The sequence below is a fragment of the Manacus candei genome, unplaced genomic scaffold (assembly GCF_025592945.1).
Source record: "Manacus candei isolate 608988 ecotype Guabito, Panama unplaced genomic scaffold, ASM2559294v1 h1tg000050l, whole genome shotgun sequence".
Taxonomy (NCBI): domain Eukaryota; kingdom Metazoa; phylum Chordata; class Aves; order Passeriformes; family Pipridae; genus Manacus; species Manacus candei.
Window position 1 is genome coordinate 28,565,946 of NW_026138098.1, and position 17,568 is coordinate 28,583,513.

General features: G+C 40.2%; 1 protein-coding gene across 3 annotated transcripts in view; it reads left to right on the forward strand.

Moving 5' to 3' along the window:
• WAPL (WAPL cohesin release factor) overlaps nucleotides 1-17,568 on the forward strand; it is a 64,903-nt gene that overhangs the window by 18,654 nt on the left and 28,681 nt on the right. For all 3 annotated transcript variants that reach the window (XM_051799785.1, XM_051799787.1, XM_051799786.1), the window contains exon 4: nucleotides 4,625-4,740. In XM_051799785.1, coding sequence (XP_051655745.1) covers nucleotides 4,625-4,740 — 116 coding nt within the window. The remainder of the gene's footprint in view (nucleotides 1-4,624; nucleotides 4,741-17,568) is intronic.

The following is a 17,568-nucleotide window of genomic DNA, read 5'->3' on the forward strand; positions in this document are numbered from 1 at the left end:
GCCTTTTAATCAAAGGTAAATGTCACTGCTAGGGTTTTTGTTAGATTTGAAAAGGAACAAATGGATACTGATGTTCTATGAAAAGATTGTGTTTTTAACAAAAAAGACCTTGATTTGTTTTCATAAATTTTACTTCTGATGAGACACATTCCAGCCTCTTTGGAAAATGGGCTTAACTTACAGGGCCACTTAAGAAATACTCTGAGTCCCTGTCTCTGATGAGTCTTTGTTCAGCCATTTATTCCATGGGAAAAAATTGCTTCTACAGTTAATGCAGTTGAGATGCTGACCCATCAAATAATCCTTTCAGCTGCTGTCCTCAGGAGTCTCAAAATATCTACAGTTTACATTTAGCACTACATTTACTGAGCAGGCCTTTATACTCTGAGGTATCATAGGTTATTTCTCTGCAATATTTTCCTAAGAGATTTCCGTGGCACAGGTAGATGTAAATTTATGTTTTGTTAGTTCTTAATACACTTCTCCACTTCTCAGGTAAGAGCTGCCTCTCAGTGCCTCTGCTGAGAGATGCTTCCCCTTTATTTTGCATCTCCTTTGCTCATTTGATTCCTATTTTGCACTGCTGTAGCCAGGTGGGATTTGACTTGCAGTTTTTCTTCTGAAATTTGTAAGGGTGATGTCCTGTAGTACAGATTTGAAAAACAGGGAGTCTGATGCTGCCCTAAAATTGGTAGGACTCCTTGATAAAGTTCATGCTGTCTTCTCTCAGATCTTGGCAAATTTTGAGCATCATGATCACTCAGAACAACCATATTAAGGTACTTAAATATAGTGATGCTGAGTCTGAGAATTCTGGACTTCAGATCTAAGCCTGAAGGTGCAGTAGAAGTGACATTGCTCTGAGGTATCATCTTTACATACTGAAAAAAGGGACTTCTGTGTCCATGAAAAATGCCAGCTTTGACTCCAAGCCTCAGCAAAAGCCTTCAGAACATCTTGCATGATAAAACTTCCCTGAAACGACAAACAGTACTGAGAGCTGCTAATGTCACCTGAGTTCTGGATGTGCTGTTCTTTTTTTGTGCTAATGAACAAGTGCATAGAGAAAAATGCAGTGTTCCTGTTCCAGTGTGACAGGTGAGATGCCAGATTGCCTCTCTGAATTTCATTCCCAGAAATTCCTAAGACTGCTTTTGGTGTTCCGTGCATAGGGAATGTTACACGGCATAGTCAGTTCTGCAAGAAACTTGCTGCTTTCTCTGCTCTCTGTTCAGGCCTACTTTGCCATAATACTGATTTGGTGCATTTTTATGAAACATATTTCAGAATCTTAGTTTACAATATCTTATTAAGGTTTTGCAGTAGAACAGGAAATGGACTATTCCTTCCAGTCTAGTAGCTCACAGTTGAGGGAAAGTAAGTTTAACAATACGTATTTAAATGTTTCTACAAATGAAATTTAAGAAGGTACAAAGACTACAGGGACAATGTTGTTAGTGCAGGAAAAAATACAAAATGGATAAATTCAATTTTAGTTAGACTGTCTTTCACTGAAATGTCTTTTCCGTTGCTCACTTTATGATAGGCTTCCTGCTGAAGTGGTTAAAAATCTTCAAAAAAAGCTTAACAAATAAAACCCCCAACTCAAAAAAAAAAAAGGGGGGGGGGAATAAAGAAAAAAGCTTCAGATTTTAAATTTCTAGATGCTGTTCACAAGCTTTTCTTTTTAATGAAAATACTTCATAACTTTATTAGCCTTAGATTTTTCCTGAAGCTTTGAGTTCTAGTTTAAGTTTATTTTTTATTTTGCCCTTGTAACCTAAAATTGTCTCATTAGTCAGTGCAGCAGCCCAGTGCAGCAGCCCAGTGCAGCAAAAGCCCCTTTGACTCGTGAGCTTCCCAGCTGTATTCTACCAGAATGCCAGGGGCTAAAAGTGCTGGTGAGACTTTCCTAGGTCTGAAACACTCCCTGTCATCTCAGTAACCAGAGCACGGGATGACTGCAGTGAAGAGGAGCTTTTAATACCAGAAGAAAATGCCTGACTTGACTGTAGTAATCAATGGGGAGTTGTATCCAGGAGAAGTCTGTACTGCAGCCTAGTCTTTTGCTTTGTAAATCAGTTCTGGTATACAGCTTAACCTTTGTGTCATGCATTCACTTTTACTTTCAGTGATCAAGATGGGATTCCTGTAATCCTTTTGGATAATAGAACTTTGTATATCAGTATCTAGCACTGGGTTCATTTCTGCTGAGCCAACTTGCCCTATTCTTTTTTTTAATTCCTTTGCATCTTCTCAAAAACCGAATCACCTTAATTGGGTAAATATTTTAAGCCAGTTAAAACTACTTCAAAGTCCTCCAAGGCAGAGTCCTGTTTGGACTTCAAAACCTTCTGCAGAATTACTCTGAGACACTAAAACAAAACTATGTTGTTGTTCCCCAGGAAATTTCCTGTGGCTGTTGTCTTCTTAGTTGATCTTTGAACATCTTTCCAATTCTAGCCAAGACAGGCAAATTATCTCGAAGATTATAAATGCCTTGAAAATGGTTGGGTAGAGGAGCAAAGACCTTACCTGCTCCCATATGGAGAAAATGGTCCATATGCCCAGCTTCTCCGTGAGGGGACAAAAAAAGCCCATACAGGAGAGAGCTAGTGGAAACAAGGGGCACTGCTTACCAAATAATTCATGTGTTTGCCTCACTCAGTGAGTGTTAACAAAACACTTCTCCAGACCCTGTTTAGTGTAGATTTGAAAGTCTGCTATGATAATGTATGCAGAGTGCTTTTAGGGTACCCAGAAGGCTTCCAAAAGCACTGCTGAAATAAAAGCATTCCAGATGATCTTACAAAGCTAGTAAGTGTTTGATGTGCTAGCAGCATCAGAAAAATCAGAATTATCCTATTGCAAGTAGGAGTTGAAACGTTTTTATCAAAGAGTTACCTAAATAAGAGTAGAATTCAAAAAAACCAAAACTTAAAATGATTTTAAAATTTGTGACTTACTTGATCCAGAGCTCTATTAATCATTATTGAAGACAGTACCAGCTCCAAGTCTTAGCACAGGACACAAATTACTGAGCTGATTTGGTGAAACACATCTTGCATTTCTAGAGTGACTTGCATGTTTGTAATTGCTGCAGTCAAGTTACTTTTCAGCTTTTAATCTACAATAGGAATGTCCAGTTCTGTTGGTTTGGCTTTCTCTGGGAATTAAATTCAGCACCTGACTTCTTTAGAAGTATTTCAGGATTTGCAAGGATATGTATCAAAGCATTTTGATTGTACTCCTTAAATTGGCAAGTTCCAACAAGGACTAAGTTGACTTCTTATATAGATTTGGAAGCAGATTTGCTTTATGTAAGTTAATGAAAATTGATCTGTAATATTTTCCCTAATTTTATCAAAAAAAGATAAAAGTCAGTTATTTTCAGAGTCGGTTTTAAAGTCAGTTATTTTAAAGTCAGTTATTTTCAGAGGGACAGCTCACATGTGTTCTTAAGCTCTTATGCTCCCATCACACAACTCAACTGAAAACCAGTGGGCTGGGATGCCAGAGGCTGATTCCAGTGGGTGCCTTGCAGTAGAGCATTCTGCCTGCCCTGGTGCTGCCAGGCTTGTTGGAATTTTTTCAGAAACTTCTGGGCCTTACTTTAAGAATACTTATGTCCTTCAGACAAGTTTTGTATCCTTGAGAGTGCCATTAGAAATTTGCTTGCCTGATTTGCCTTTGCTTCCCTTCTTACACAGGTGCTTGGCCAATCCTGCTTAGTGGATGTGGGTGCACTTGGGATTAGAGTAACCAATCCAACCTGCTTGGATTTTGGCAGTGCAGTTTTCAAATAGCACCAGCTTCTCTGGAATAGATCCATTTGCTAAACAATTTATCAGATGAAGCAGTGCCTGTGTGCCTGTCTTGATTTCCATCTTGGTTTGTGCCAAGTAAACACTTTCCCTTGTCTCCAACGGATAAAGCTTCAAATACAACACAGGTTTAAAGACAAAATAAGGAGAAAAATATAATTAGATGAGTGAATTGCAGATTTACAGTCCAAGACTGAGTACTGGAATTACTGGTAAGGCAGGTATTGAATGCACTGAAAGGCCATGTCAGCAGTCCCTTCTAGCTGACTCCTTCCTGAGCTGATGACCAGAGTTTTTTCTGCTTAACACAGAATAAGCAAATACAAACAGGCTGCCTTTGTGAGAAATGAAGTAGGATCAATTCTTCAGTGCTGTAATTGTAGTGTGAAGTGTTCTCCTAAATCTCTTAATCTCATACTTCTGAAGAACCCAGTCTACTGTTTTATTCACCTGCTGCTCAGAGTTTTGTCAGTAAGCCATAAGTAAGCGCATGTAAAAGGTAACCTGGGATTCACAGGAGTTTGGAATGGGAAGGAGTAGCTTGAAGCTTACCCAGTGGGCAAGAGGTGGTTGTGGCTGTGTACCTTGTCATGCCTCTATGTGCTATGACAGTCCAGTCAGTAAAGCTGAGCTCCAGCCAGAACTGTGCTTGGCTTTAAAGCTGATTTTTTTGATGAAGACTGATTGTTCATGATATAATTTCAGATGCTGTACATGTGGAATTGTCAGATATGAGAAGTGCTTTAGCAGTTCAGCAGCTTTCAACATGGTTGCTTCATGTCTATATTTACCTTTAACAGATCTGGAGTTTTCAGAGGATGCATCTGGTGTGCTTGAAGGCAATAAGAAATCCACAAATAAACAAGGTGATAAATCTAAGGAAAACACCAGGAAGATTTTTAGTGGGCCGAAGCGGGTGAGTACCAATACTGAGACTGAGTTCTTATCTTAACAAGCTCTTCAGTATTGATGTTTCTTCTTATATATGTAACAGGTTTTTGTCCCAGTTTATATCTACACTTGAGATAATTTGTTGGCTTTTAATATTATTTCTGGAAAAGTAAAACCTTTAAGTGCAAAATTTGTGGATATGTTACTGGAAGTTTCTCTTTTCAGATTTGCATTGCAGTTGCACAGCACCAGAGTTTGGACCCAGATGTTTTTTGTGATGATTGGATGTAGGTGATTTTTAAAGCAAAGCATCAGTAAATGCTGTGTGTTTTATTTTGTTGGCATTTGTGGAGAATTTTTTGCATCTCTTCTCTTTGCTCTCCCAAGAAACATCTATCATATTATAGAATTGAACTTTTCTGAAAGCTTCAAATTGGACATTGGTGGGTGTAGTCTTTATGAGGGCAACTGCCTTTATAGCATGTAGAATATTGAGATCTTCTTTCAGTTAAAAAAAGATAATCCCTGATCCCACCCCAATATTCCCAAACTATGTAGTATTGAGTATGAATTCACACTCTTGTACTGTAAAAGGAGCTTATTCGTTTTACTGATGTTAGGTGGGGTTTATCTTACCTATTATTCTGGTTACTCGGTATTTTGAGGCTTTTAAAAATGTACATTCAGCAAAAATTGTGTTTACTGTTAGGGGAAAGTTTGCAGTAGGGGGATCCATGTAATCTCCATTAAATGGAGCTTTTATGACCTGGCTGTCCAGGCAGCCATTTCCAGTGCTTTTTGTATAACTCATTCCTGTTACCTGAAGACAGTACCTGTGTCACCATCCTGGCAATCCAGAACTGCTGCAGTAGGAGAAAGAGGGAAATGAACTTGTGTTTTCCCTATGAGTTCCATAGTTCCTACAAGACCCAGCAGTGGCATGTTATTATAGAAACTCTCTTCTGCATGTGTTCAGAATGTGTTCATCAGTCCAACAGTCCTAAGTTGTTTGGTCTTTTTTTACTTATTTTCCTTGTTATTTTTCCTAAGGAATTCTAATAATTAAATCCCTCTAAAGTTTTTTGGTCTTCCAGGACCAGAAGATTTATTATCTCCCCAGCTATGCTGATACATAATGTTTTCTTTAAAAATGTGGATTTGTTTTATTTCTCAAAACATGCAAGGGAATATTTTCATGTGGGAGGATACATGACCAGAAGTCCTGTCAGTTGTGATGCTCTTTGGACAAGAAGTGTCACTTGCTGCTTTGTGACTGGGCAGAATGGGAAGCTCTTGCCTCCAGAGTTTGAAGTCAGAAAAGTGAGGAGAGTCTTTTCAGAACTGAAATAGTATTTCTTGAAGAGAAAAGTTACTCAGCTTCTGCTGATTTAAATAATCATTTTTTAAAAACCATCTTCTTATGAGAGAACACGTTATAGTAGACAGAGAGACAGAAGTACAGGAAGTGTAAATTTAACAGTACCTGTTTTTGCTGTATATTAACAGCATAAAACAGCTGTGAGTGTTCTGGTAAATACAGAAATTTTTTTAGCATTTAAATATTTACATGCTTCAAATATTATTCTATAATAGCATTTCACGTGTTTCTTTTTTAATTTTTGTTCTTTAAATACTTGAGAGTTTATGTGAAAATGGTTTTACTTAATTTTGAATGCATGTATCGTGAAGTTACGGGGAGGAAAAAGACAACAATGTATAAAAGAGAAAATTATTTCAACTCTAGAAAACTGTCAGTTGGGAATAAACTGAATTCAAGTGGGAAAGGTGAGAATTAAACAGCCTTTTTGACCCTCTAGTGATATAATGGACCTAGAAGTAGAAAGTGATGTAATTGAGATTCAGATTTTAAACTTTAATGTTCTCTAATCATACGGCTGTTACATGGAGTTACTAAAAAAGCTTGTAAAGCTTCTTCTGATGGTAATTAGAGATGCTATAATTATCTTCCTAAACTATAGATATAGACTCTTAATCTCAGTTGTATCTTAAGGGAATTTTCATTCGGGGAATGAAGAAAAAAAAGAACTAAAAGTATTAACCTGACCATAATAACTAAATGATCTAAAAAAAAAAAAGTCTCTGGAACTTCTTCACTGTCTCAGCACCATTTCTTTTTTTTTGGTAGGAACTAGCAGATGCAGTATTTATTAATTATTTTCTGCTAGGTGGTGATGTTAGAGGTGTGACACTTTGCATCAGACTGAGCTGCCAAGTAAACAGCTCTGTTAATCAGGAAACAACAGTGGGGGGGTTTTAAATTTCAGTAGATCCAGAAAGCTCAACTGTTTTTTCCACTTTGTGGTCAACAGGACTCTCACCCGTGTTAGTGCTTTTGAAACCTGACCATTGTCCTCTAGTGTCAAAGTCCAGTTCTTGAAACTTTGAGCATATGTGTAATAAAATATTACAGGCATTATTGACTTAGTGAATAACAGTGTTTCTAGACACTGCTTTTAGTGTAAGGAGACTCACTGAAATCACTGCCTCGTTGGAGGAGCCACAAATTATGATGGGTATGTAAAGCCTTAACCAGAGCCGTGCTTTTAAGTGAATTAAACCTCTTTATCCTGAGCCCCTGTTACAGGAGGAGTGTCACGTTCCATAGCAACATAATTATGTACTTACAGTACATAAATATTGGCATTACTTGACTTGCAAATGATGGGTGTGAAGCATACGTGAGTAACATCTGCAGAAGTTTGTTTGCAGCTGTTTACAATTTTAATTCAACTGGTTGGATGACTCTTGCTCTAGCATGTAAGTTTGGGAGCTCTGGATACACCCACCTGCTGGCCCCTTGGAGCTTAGTTCCCCTTCTCCAGATGAAACTAATTCTCTATTATCAGGCAAGGCCCTGTAAGGGAGACAAGAAATTTTTAGTTGCTGTGGTCCAAATCTACTCAGACTAAAGACTTGAAAATAGAGACCATAAAAATTACTTCCTGAGATTTCTTGCTCTTGCTCCTCTCAAAACAGATTTTAGCTGGAGTCAGGAAATAAAGAGAATCAGATTTTGTAGGAATACTCTGGGATGGTTTCCAGTGGTCTTATGCAAAATATCTGTCTCTAAATAGGAACATGGAAAAAAACCAACTTCAAAGTGTGAGATAAAGAGAACTAGTCTATCTCCAGATTTCAGTTAAAATGTGTGTATTTCCCTTAACTACTCACTTTTGCAATGAGAATTGAATGTTTATTAATGAATGTAAGCTAGCTTAATTTTTTTTCCTACTCTCTTGTGTTGCTATGCCTGGAAAAATTTCTCTAAATTCACTTGTTGAAGTCTTAGCTCTAGAAAACCTGTCTGGTTTGTGACTCTGTGCATCCCCACATGTACACAGTGAATGGGAATACATGAATGTGCTTTTTTCTTCCTCTTGTTGTGCACATGGGGTTGTACAGGAAAAAATATGGAAGAATCTCTTGGCCACTACCTTGATTATCATGGTGTTTTCTTTGGGCCACTCAGGTACTGGACTGTGGAGTCTCCTGTGTGCTGGTTTGGACTGGGATAGAGTTACTTTTCTTCAGAGTAGCTCTTATGGGGCTGTTTTAGAATTGTGCTGATAATGGTATTCATAATGCAGGGATGGTTTTGTTATTGCTGAGCAGAGCTTACATAGAGTCAAGGACCTTTTTTTGCTTCTCACCCCACCCCACCACTGAGGGGCTGAGGGTGCTCAAGGAGTTGGGAGGGGACACAGCCAGGACAGCTGACTCCAACTAACCCAAAGGAAGATTCCATACCATATGACATGGTGTTCAGCAATATAAAAAGCTGGGGAAGAAGGGGGGACACATTTGGAGTGATGGTGTTTGTCTTCCCAAGTGACTGTGAGGTGGGATGGAGCCCTGCTTTCCTGGGGATGGCTGAACGCCTGCCTGCCCATGGGGGTTGGTGAATGAACTCCATATTTTGTTTTGCTCACATGCATGGCTCTTGCTTTCCCTGTTAAATTGTCTTTTATCTCAACCCATGGGTTTTCTCACTTTTACCCTTCCAGTTCTCTCCCCCATCCTACCCAGGGGGCGAGTGAGTGATTGGCTGGGTTGGGGCTTAGTTGCTGGCTGGGGTTAAACCACCACAGTTGTTTTTGGCACCCAGCATGAGGCTCAAAGAGTTAAGAGATAACAACACATTTGATTGGGATGTGCTAGATCAAGTTTATAGCTGTTATTGCTGTTTAGCTGTTAATTGACAGGGGGCTGTGCTTGCCTTACTGTGTCAGAGCACTGTGCTCCTTAGGGGCTGCTTTTTGTTTTTGGTACTTGCTGTGCCTGAGAACATTTTGATAACAGTGCTTTTAGCAGTGGCATTGCTTGAAGGTTATTCCACTAGTGTGGAATGCATTTGTCAGGAAAAGCTGAGATCTTCTTGGATTATTCATTAAAAAACAACGACCAAAAAAAAACCCAACCCCAAGCCTAACAAAACCCCATCTGCTATATGGGCTGGTTTTGCTTAAAACAATAAAAATACTGACAGAAGCATTTGGTTATGCTGCTTTTGCTCTCATTTTGCACCACCTGCTCGTTCCTGTTTTCTTGCTCCTTGAGTTTCCCAACGTTGTGAATTACTATAAAAATAATTCAGTTAAAAAGGAAACATGTAACATAAATCTCAGTCCAGTTCACTGGGAGACTGTTAACAATTGTATCTACTCAGTTGAGGAACCCAAGAAGAGAGATTAAGTCGTCTTAACCTGGTTAAGTCAACACTGCAAGTGAGAAATGCTCACTAAACACCGGCGGCGTTAGCAGGATTACGTGCAGTGCTTTGATCAGTGACATTGGTGGAGTTAGTCATGACAGGAGTGTCGAATCCATGAAGGAAATCACTGCTGAATTCAGACATGGCTTAGCCAACAGACTGCTGCTAACTCGGTATCCAAGAGAAAAACTTGCTCTAGTCATAACCCTGTAACTATTTATTGCTTTTCATGTTTTATTAATGTTTTAAGAATAACTTCTGTACCCAACAAAGTACAGAAATATGTGCAAGATTTCCAAGTGTTTTTAGACAGGTCAGTTGGAAGCAAATGTTAAATCACTACTCTGTAAAGAGCACTTATTTCCAGTTACCAAATGCTGAAAAAGGAGAAATTTTTTTTCCTTTCTGTGTGACTTCTGTCTGCTCTGCAACTAGTCCATAGTTTGTTACTTAATTGCATCTTTCTTGTCCTATAGGCAGGTTTTTTCCATGAGTAGGTTATTTTCCTTGAGTTTCCATACTCCTGTTATAAATTTTAGGCACTGTGAGAAACTATCAGTACTTGAAAATAAAACTGGCCTGTGATGCTGTTGTTGCTCAGAGAATTTCAGCAGTGCAAGCGTGCATGCAGTAACCATGTGTTATGGGTATAACCAGGGAGATCTTTTACAGGCTGAGGGGACCTTTCTCCACTGCTGACTGGAAGGAACTATAAATACCGGGTCAAAACAAATGCTGTGTCGAGTTAACTGGAAGTTCAAGATGAAATGCTTATCCTGATCTTTGGAGGTGTTTTGAAATTGAAGAAGTACAAGCCCATGCCTGGCCCTGGCTTGGCTGCGTGGTCTGAGGGCTAATGTGGCACTGACGTGTGTGGGAGGGGACAGCAGCTAGGCTGAGCTGTGGTCTGTAGTTTTCCACTTGTGTTATACTTCACAGTAGATGTTTATCAAAGGCATCCTGCAAGTAACATTTCTTTCTGCTGGCCTGCAAATGAATCAGCATTTTCCTGAATTAAATTTTAAATACTTTTCTTTGGGTTTTTTTGTCTTTATAGATTTAAAGTAGGTGAAGATTAGTCTCTCCTAAGTGCACAACCCTGTGTGGTTTTGCTTAATTATTTTTTCATAGCTTATTTTAAGTAAATAGTCCTGAGAAAGCAGGAATGGAGTCATGATTCTGAAGTTTTGCTCTATCAGTCAGAACCCTTTTTATAATTTATTGGTAGGATCAGTGTAGACTGGCCAGAACTAATTTAAAAAGAACTACTTGTCTTCATCTTGCGTAACCTTTAGGAAAAGAGTGTCCTACCGAAAGGATGAACAGCTGTAATTAAGCATTTTTATCAGTGATATTACATCCTAATTTAGAAAGTCAAAATCACATGTTTTTGACAGGAAGGATTATTAGTTGGTGTGTGCTGTTTTGACTCTGCTGAGCAGTGGAGCTGAGTGTGGACAATGGGAATACCCTGGGCAGTCTCTCCTGGTGTCAGGGCAGCGCTGAGCCCGCGCTCGGTCTGTCAGCAGAGCTGACAACCTGGGACTGCATGTTGCTGCCTCTGCAGTACATTCCTTTCATTTGCTGGGTGGTGCTTCTGGCAGATCGTTTGCCCAGTCCTGAACTGAAGTGGGTTTTGTGGGTTTTTTGTACAAATACTGTTTGTTGGAATGAGGCACGAGAGATGAGCTGTTCTAAGTGCCAGCCAATTATAAACAGCTTGTGTGTTGTAAGCCACTTTTATGTTGCTGGAATAAAAATCAATTTTAAGAAAGGATAAAATATGACAAAAGGTAAGAATAAATCTGTTTATCAAATAGTTGATTTGTTAAAAAATACAACTTCATATTGATACTATTCCAAATGCTTACCATGTAGGCATTTTTTTACTATTATTCTTAATGTAAATAGACCAAAAGAAATTCTTCATGTTTCAGCTAGTAAGCAGGATACTAATGAGGACTGGCAGGTTTTTAGATTAGTCACCTAAATTGAAGAGTGAGGTAGCCACTGTAATTTTACTGAATTCAATTGGGACGTAGCACCTTGAAACCATTTCAGAATGAAAGCAAATGCCAGGAATTTGTCTCCTAACTTCAAGGTAATCGTTTGATTCTGATCAAAATTATTTTCTTCCCACTCCTTCTTGTTAAACAGTGGGGGACAGGATGTGTTCTGGTAGATGCTGAGCTGAGATCCTTCAGCCTGGCAAAACTGCTTCCTCGGGTGTCCTCCATATGCAACTGTTGGGTAGAACTGTGGTAGGAACATTCTTGCAGCTGCATCTCTGCAGTGCCAACAGAGTTGTTACCAGCTTTGTCTGAGAAGGTGGGGATGCAAAGGGCAACACAGGTAACAGGCTTAGTCCTCGCAGAGACAAGAGGAAAAAATGAAAAATAAGTGTGGAAATCCTTCTCCCCCCATGTGTACTTAGGCTTTTCAAGAAGCAGAAAAATCAAGTTGAATGGAAAAACTTTAATGTCACAGTGGAAACTTGGTGTTTTATACTTTCAGCTCCTACTGGCATTAGCTCTTAGGCAAGAAGCAAAGATGCATTAAAATATTTTTGAGACTAAATTCTCTCTTGCATCCTCACATTCCCTGCATACACACGCCCCCCACCCCCCCAGTTTTGTAGTTCCCAGTAATTAATTCAGTGTTTTAGTAATTTGGCAATCAGGGTAGCTGAGTAGGATAAATGTTACATTGCACAAGGCCTCAGTCCTGTAGGAAGTTCTCAGATGGGAAAAACACTCAAAGAGATTAAAATATACCAGTTTCATTTGCCAGAGGAAGCTTAATTTATATGCAGATGCATATGCAAAATTGTCTTCCCAGCTCCTGTGTACTGTGTGAGCATGGTTGGTTCACTCAGCTCTGTCTGTGACTTGATGTACATGAGAGAATTGCACAATGCAACATGAGCACGCCTTGAGTGTGAAATGGTTGAGGGCCCAGTGTCCTCATTATACACATTTCAAAGTTTTTACTTTAAGTTAGCTTTATTTTGACCTGATTTAGGCAATGCCCAGTGGCAGCTGCCATGAGATAGGTGCTCTCTGGAGGAGCATCTGAAGTTTGGTTGCACTGGGGAGGAATCAGGTAAGTGAACTCAGCCCCTGATGCAAACCCCAGTGTTGCAACTGAGGACATCTGAGAGATTTATTTGGACAGTGTTCTACTGATCCAAATGGAAAACCTTGTGTGGGTGTATGCACACCCCAGCTGTGTGCCCTCTGGAATTTCATTGCAGTTCCAGTTTTGTAAGGCTTTGCTCTTAGAAGAGTGATACACTTTGGGTAGATTACAATTAATGGGGGGGAGGTGTAGGGGACATGGGTGTCTGTGTCTGCAATGTCTCTCTGCCTTTAGCTACCAAGAGGGCAGGAATTTGTCTGAATGATTTGTACTAGATGTGTTTTTGTCAGTGCAGTTTCTTGCAGGTGAATGCAGGTTTTTCTTTTCTCTTGACTGAAGGCATTATGTGTCCAGTGTTGGGCTGATATGTCTTAACTATGATACCCTGTCCCTTTCAATTAGACTTGACATAGGTTTCAGGCTGAGTTAATGACCATAACCATATGGCCTCTGCTTCTGAGCTGACCAGGTTTGAGTACACTCAGTGCAAGCAGCATACAGAACACCATCAGTTATTTCTGTTAGAGAATTGATCTCATGTTTATCAAACCATCCTGTTTCTCCAAGTTCAGTTTCTGTATTTCACTTGGGTGTTTGATCCATTGTCTTGTGCCCTGTGGACCTCCTTTTGAGCTTCAAGGAAGAAAAAAGATTTTGCAGTTCTTCACAAGTTTGATGCAAGAAAAGCTGCACTGACATTTTCTTCCTCTACTCGTTGTGTTTGCTGCTGATACTCTTCCACCTTGTCTGACTAACAGCTTGTAGTTGTCTGGCTATGTGTGTGTGCATAGTGTGTTTTGTGTTTAAATGGTGTAGCAGCTCACAGTTAAATGATCCATGGCACCAAGAGGTGGCTTATTGGCACTAATCCGCTACTGTGATCCAAGTAATGGAGATTTGGGTCACATTTTGAACACTGGAAAAATGGCTTGGTCTTGGTTTGCTTCTGGTTTTAAACTGCTGTTGGAAACCATTATCTTACTGGAACCTAAATTAACTTTTTTTTACCTGTTCTATACACATGGCTCAGCCTGTGCTGAATTGATACTCCATCTTCCTGTTTGGAAGTGTGATTTCTCTTTCGTTGCTCTGAATGATGTTCATTCCTCTCACTGTTCAAAGAAACAACCCATTATGAACAGGTCTGTGCAGCAAAACATGCTTGTTACCTTTTTCCTTTTCAAAGTGAGTCATGCAGGACAGGGTAGTACTCTTAATGATTATGAATACTAAGTGGTAAATCATATATTTCCTTTATTGGGGTTTTTTTTTTAGAACTTGTAGTTTTGACAAGCATCTGGCATACAGTGTTACTGAATGCACTTGAGATATAAATAATGCATTTATCAGGATATCTGTTAAAAATATTCTTGGGTTTTCTTTTGCCATTGTCTTCTACCTTGGAAAGCATTCTTGCCTGCTAATAGATGCTGTCTTTCTCATTTTGCTCGTATTTTCTGTGTGACTCATATCCCTGGCTCTTATTTTCTGCTATTCTTACATCTATGAATGGCAGGCAGTGCTGCATCAGTATGTGCAGAGTGCCAGCTTTTGAAAATTTCAGCTTTGAGGCTTTCAGGGATGGGAGGTTAAGCATGACCCATAGTTGATGCCATTTGGAGATGATCTTATAAAAGTGACAGCTCTGTGCATTTTGTGAAATCCCTGGCATTAGTTCTGGTTTTGCATCTCCACTCACCCCCAAAGAACCACATGCAGAGTCCCACAGTACCATATGCTTTCTACCCTCCCTGGAATATTTGCACTCCTTCAGACATGTGTCTCTGTGTAAGCAGCTGTCAGTGCTATACATATGAAAAAGGAATCTCTTCTGCTATTCAGCAGAAGCTCTTACAGCTGATTAATATTGCAGAACTTATTTGCCTTAAGAACACAGAATTCAAAGGAGTGATGTACTTCAGCTTGCATCTATTCTAAGTTAATCTTGAGAGAAAGACTTATTAAAGAAAAGTCTGCATTATTTGAATAATTGCAAGGTTCTTGTCTTTAAGAGAAAGTCAGTTTTTTAAATCAGTGCTGCTTAAATAACAGTGTTGCTTCTTCAGGGAAGCTTGTTATCACAAGCATTTCAGTTGCCATAAAAAATCACCACTGAAACCAAACCAACCAACCAACCCCTTTGCTTTTGTGATCAAGCACTTCTGAAAAGTTTTTCTTCACTAGCATTCGTGTGGTCTTTGATGCCTTTCCTGCCTTCAGTTCTGTCACACAGTAATCCAGAGCAGGTCTACACAGTGCTCACTGGTTGATCAGTATTGGCACAGTTTCTTTGCAGTTGTTTGGGAAATTCATCTTGAATGTTGTATTGCAAGGGACAATGTGAAGGTTACTTTAAGCAGTGGCTGTAAAGCAGGGATGTATTTGCCATGTCAAAGTCCATGTGAGTAGTAAGAGAGGCTCCAATGTCTCTGCATAATGTGTTAGAACTGATTAGAACATATTTCTTTGGAAAGCAGTGTTGGATTTTTGCAGGGGTGTTTGGAGGTAGAGCTGTGTGCAGGCAGTGTGAGACTGAGCAGACACCAGTAGGTAGGGATGCTGGGGAGCACTGTCTGCTGTCTAAGGAAATATTACTGGGAAGGCATGGAATCACAGACCTAATCACTTTTTTAGATCAATTCTGATCTAAAAGTGGAAGATACTACAAGGGATGGTGGCTAAAACTAACCTAAACTACCTAAAACCATAGGTACTTGAGGTTTTAAATTATTACTATTTCCAGATACACTTTGATTCTGTTACAAGAGAGCTATTAAATGAAGATGTCCTTGTTTCTCAGAGCAAGCATTTATTGGTGGCATTATTCGTTTTCTTACATAAAATGTGGCTTTTTTTTCTATATTGCACTGCTAATGCTTAAGCAAGCTGTAAAGTGCCATGTCACAAAACACTTTGGGATACCCTAGCTTTTGGTTCAGTAAGGGATTAAGGAAAACCAGGGAAGAAAAGCCCATTTTTGACTGTTAAATATAAAGCATACCATCTTTGGAAGCCTCTGAGCCCAGAGTATTTAGAAAGAATTTGGTTTTATCTGTTTGCCCTGTTGAACTCTTTCCTACGCATCAGCTGTTGCTCTCTGCTGAAGAAAACACCCTGATGCTTTGTGGACCTTTTGATTGCACTGGCCCAGCTGTCTGTGTGCTTTGTTCTTCCTCCAGACCAGAGCACTGGCCTCTCTTTCTGGGGCTGTGCCTCCTCTCTGTGTGCAGCAGAGGTGCTCAGCTTGGAAAAGCCGAGGCTGCAGGTGCTGCTGCTGCCTGCTCAGCGAGGGCCTGTCCCAGCTGCTGCCTTGCTAAGACAAGCTCTGATGCCAGTGTGACTCTGCTGCCCCTGTGCCTGCAGGGTTGTGTTTGGCTCCTCGTGGAGCACAAGGTCTGAAGGCCAAGGAATGTGCAGGCAGAGGCTTTGTGTCCCAAGCATGGCGTGCTTTTCCCCAGAACTTCATGAAAGTCCTGCAGCAGAGCCTGCGTGGGTCTGTGCCCCATTGTTGCTGCATGAAGCTAAAAGAATGCCACAGATGTAGGATCCTGTTGTGTGGGTTGCACCTCCCTTCAGCATCTCATCCTGGGTGTGCTGAGCCTGACACTGCTGTTGCAGGGACCTGAAAAGCGTCTGTGCAGCATGGTGCTCCCAGACAGGAAATTCAGGAATATTAATATATTAGTATCCTTTAAGCAGGGATAGAATACTATTTGAGACTATAAGTGAGATTTGGGACTACTAATAAAGAATATCCTATGCTAATAGGACTTCTGGCAGCTGTAATGCAGTACACTGCTGTCAGAGTTGCAGCAGTTCAGCTTCCCTGCAAGATTAAGAATTATTACGCATCAGCTGAAACTGATATTAAATATACAGGCTGGGTGGAAAATGGATTGGGAGCAGCCCTGAGGAGAACAACTTGGGAAGCTTGACATGAGCTGGCAATGTGCACTTGCAGCCCAGAAAGCCACTTGTGTCCTGGGCTGCATCACAAGTGTGGCCAGCAGATCGAGGGAGGGGATTCTCCCCCTCTACTCCACTGTCATGAGACCCCACCTGGAGCACTGCATCCAGCTCTGGGGCCCCCAGCATAAGGATCTGTAGGAATCAGTCCAGAGGAGGTCACAAAGATGATGAGAGGGCTGGGATAGCTCAAATATGAAGATGGCTGAGAGCGCTGTGGTTGTTGAGCCTGGAGAAGAGAAGGCTCTGAGGAGACCTTAGAGCACCTTTCCTGTACCTAAAGGGGCCTACAAGAAAACTGGAGAGGGCATTTTTATAAGCACCTGTAGAAACAGGACAGGGAATAATGGCATCAAACTGCAAGAGAGAAGGTGTCTCTGCCCATGGCAGGGGGTTTGGAATTAGAGGATCTTTAAGGTCCCTTCCAGTCCAACCTAAACTAGTCTCTGATTCTATGATGTGCTCAATGTCCATGCTGGTTACTGGACAGAGTGTGCTATTTCCTTGAACTATCCCATATACCAGGATAGGGCACCCAGAAACTTACACCCTCTCTTCCCAATGTTAAATATACTCTGAGATAAACTGTGGAACAGTTGTGAGTAATTCAAGGGAAAAAAACGTCTAAGAAATACTCAGTGGTTCTTTTCCATTACAGACATCTGTGAAACTTGCATCTTTCTTCATTAAAAAACCATCTTTGTTACTAAATTGCCCTTCCTTTGTTCATTGCAGACCCTGAGTCAGATTGTGGGTAAAAATTTGCTGCTCTGAAACATAGGAGAAAATGGTTAGCTTCTTAACCATTTTTATTTTGGTTAACTTTTTTCAAATAAACATCTGTGTGGCACAGTCTTCCTATTTGTGGGCCCAGATGTCCTCTTGTAACTGTAGCAGCATGAACATGAACCTGGTTTCTCAGTATAACTTTTTTAGCTGAATATATGTTGTTTAAAAGAGCTTCCTTGGAAAAATTGATGAAGCTTAATAACTACTGTATGTGTGTTGCAGAATGGT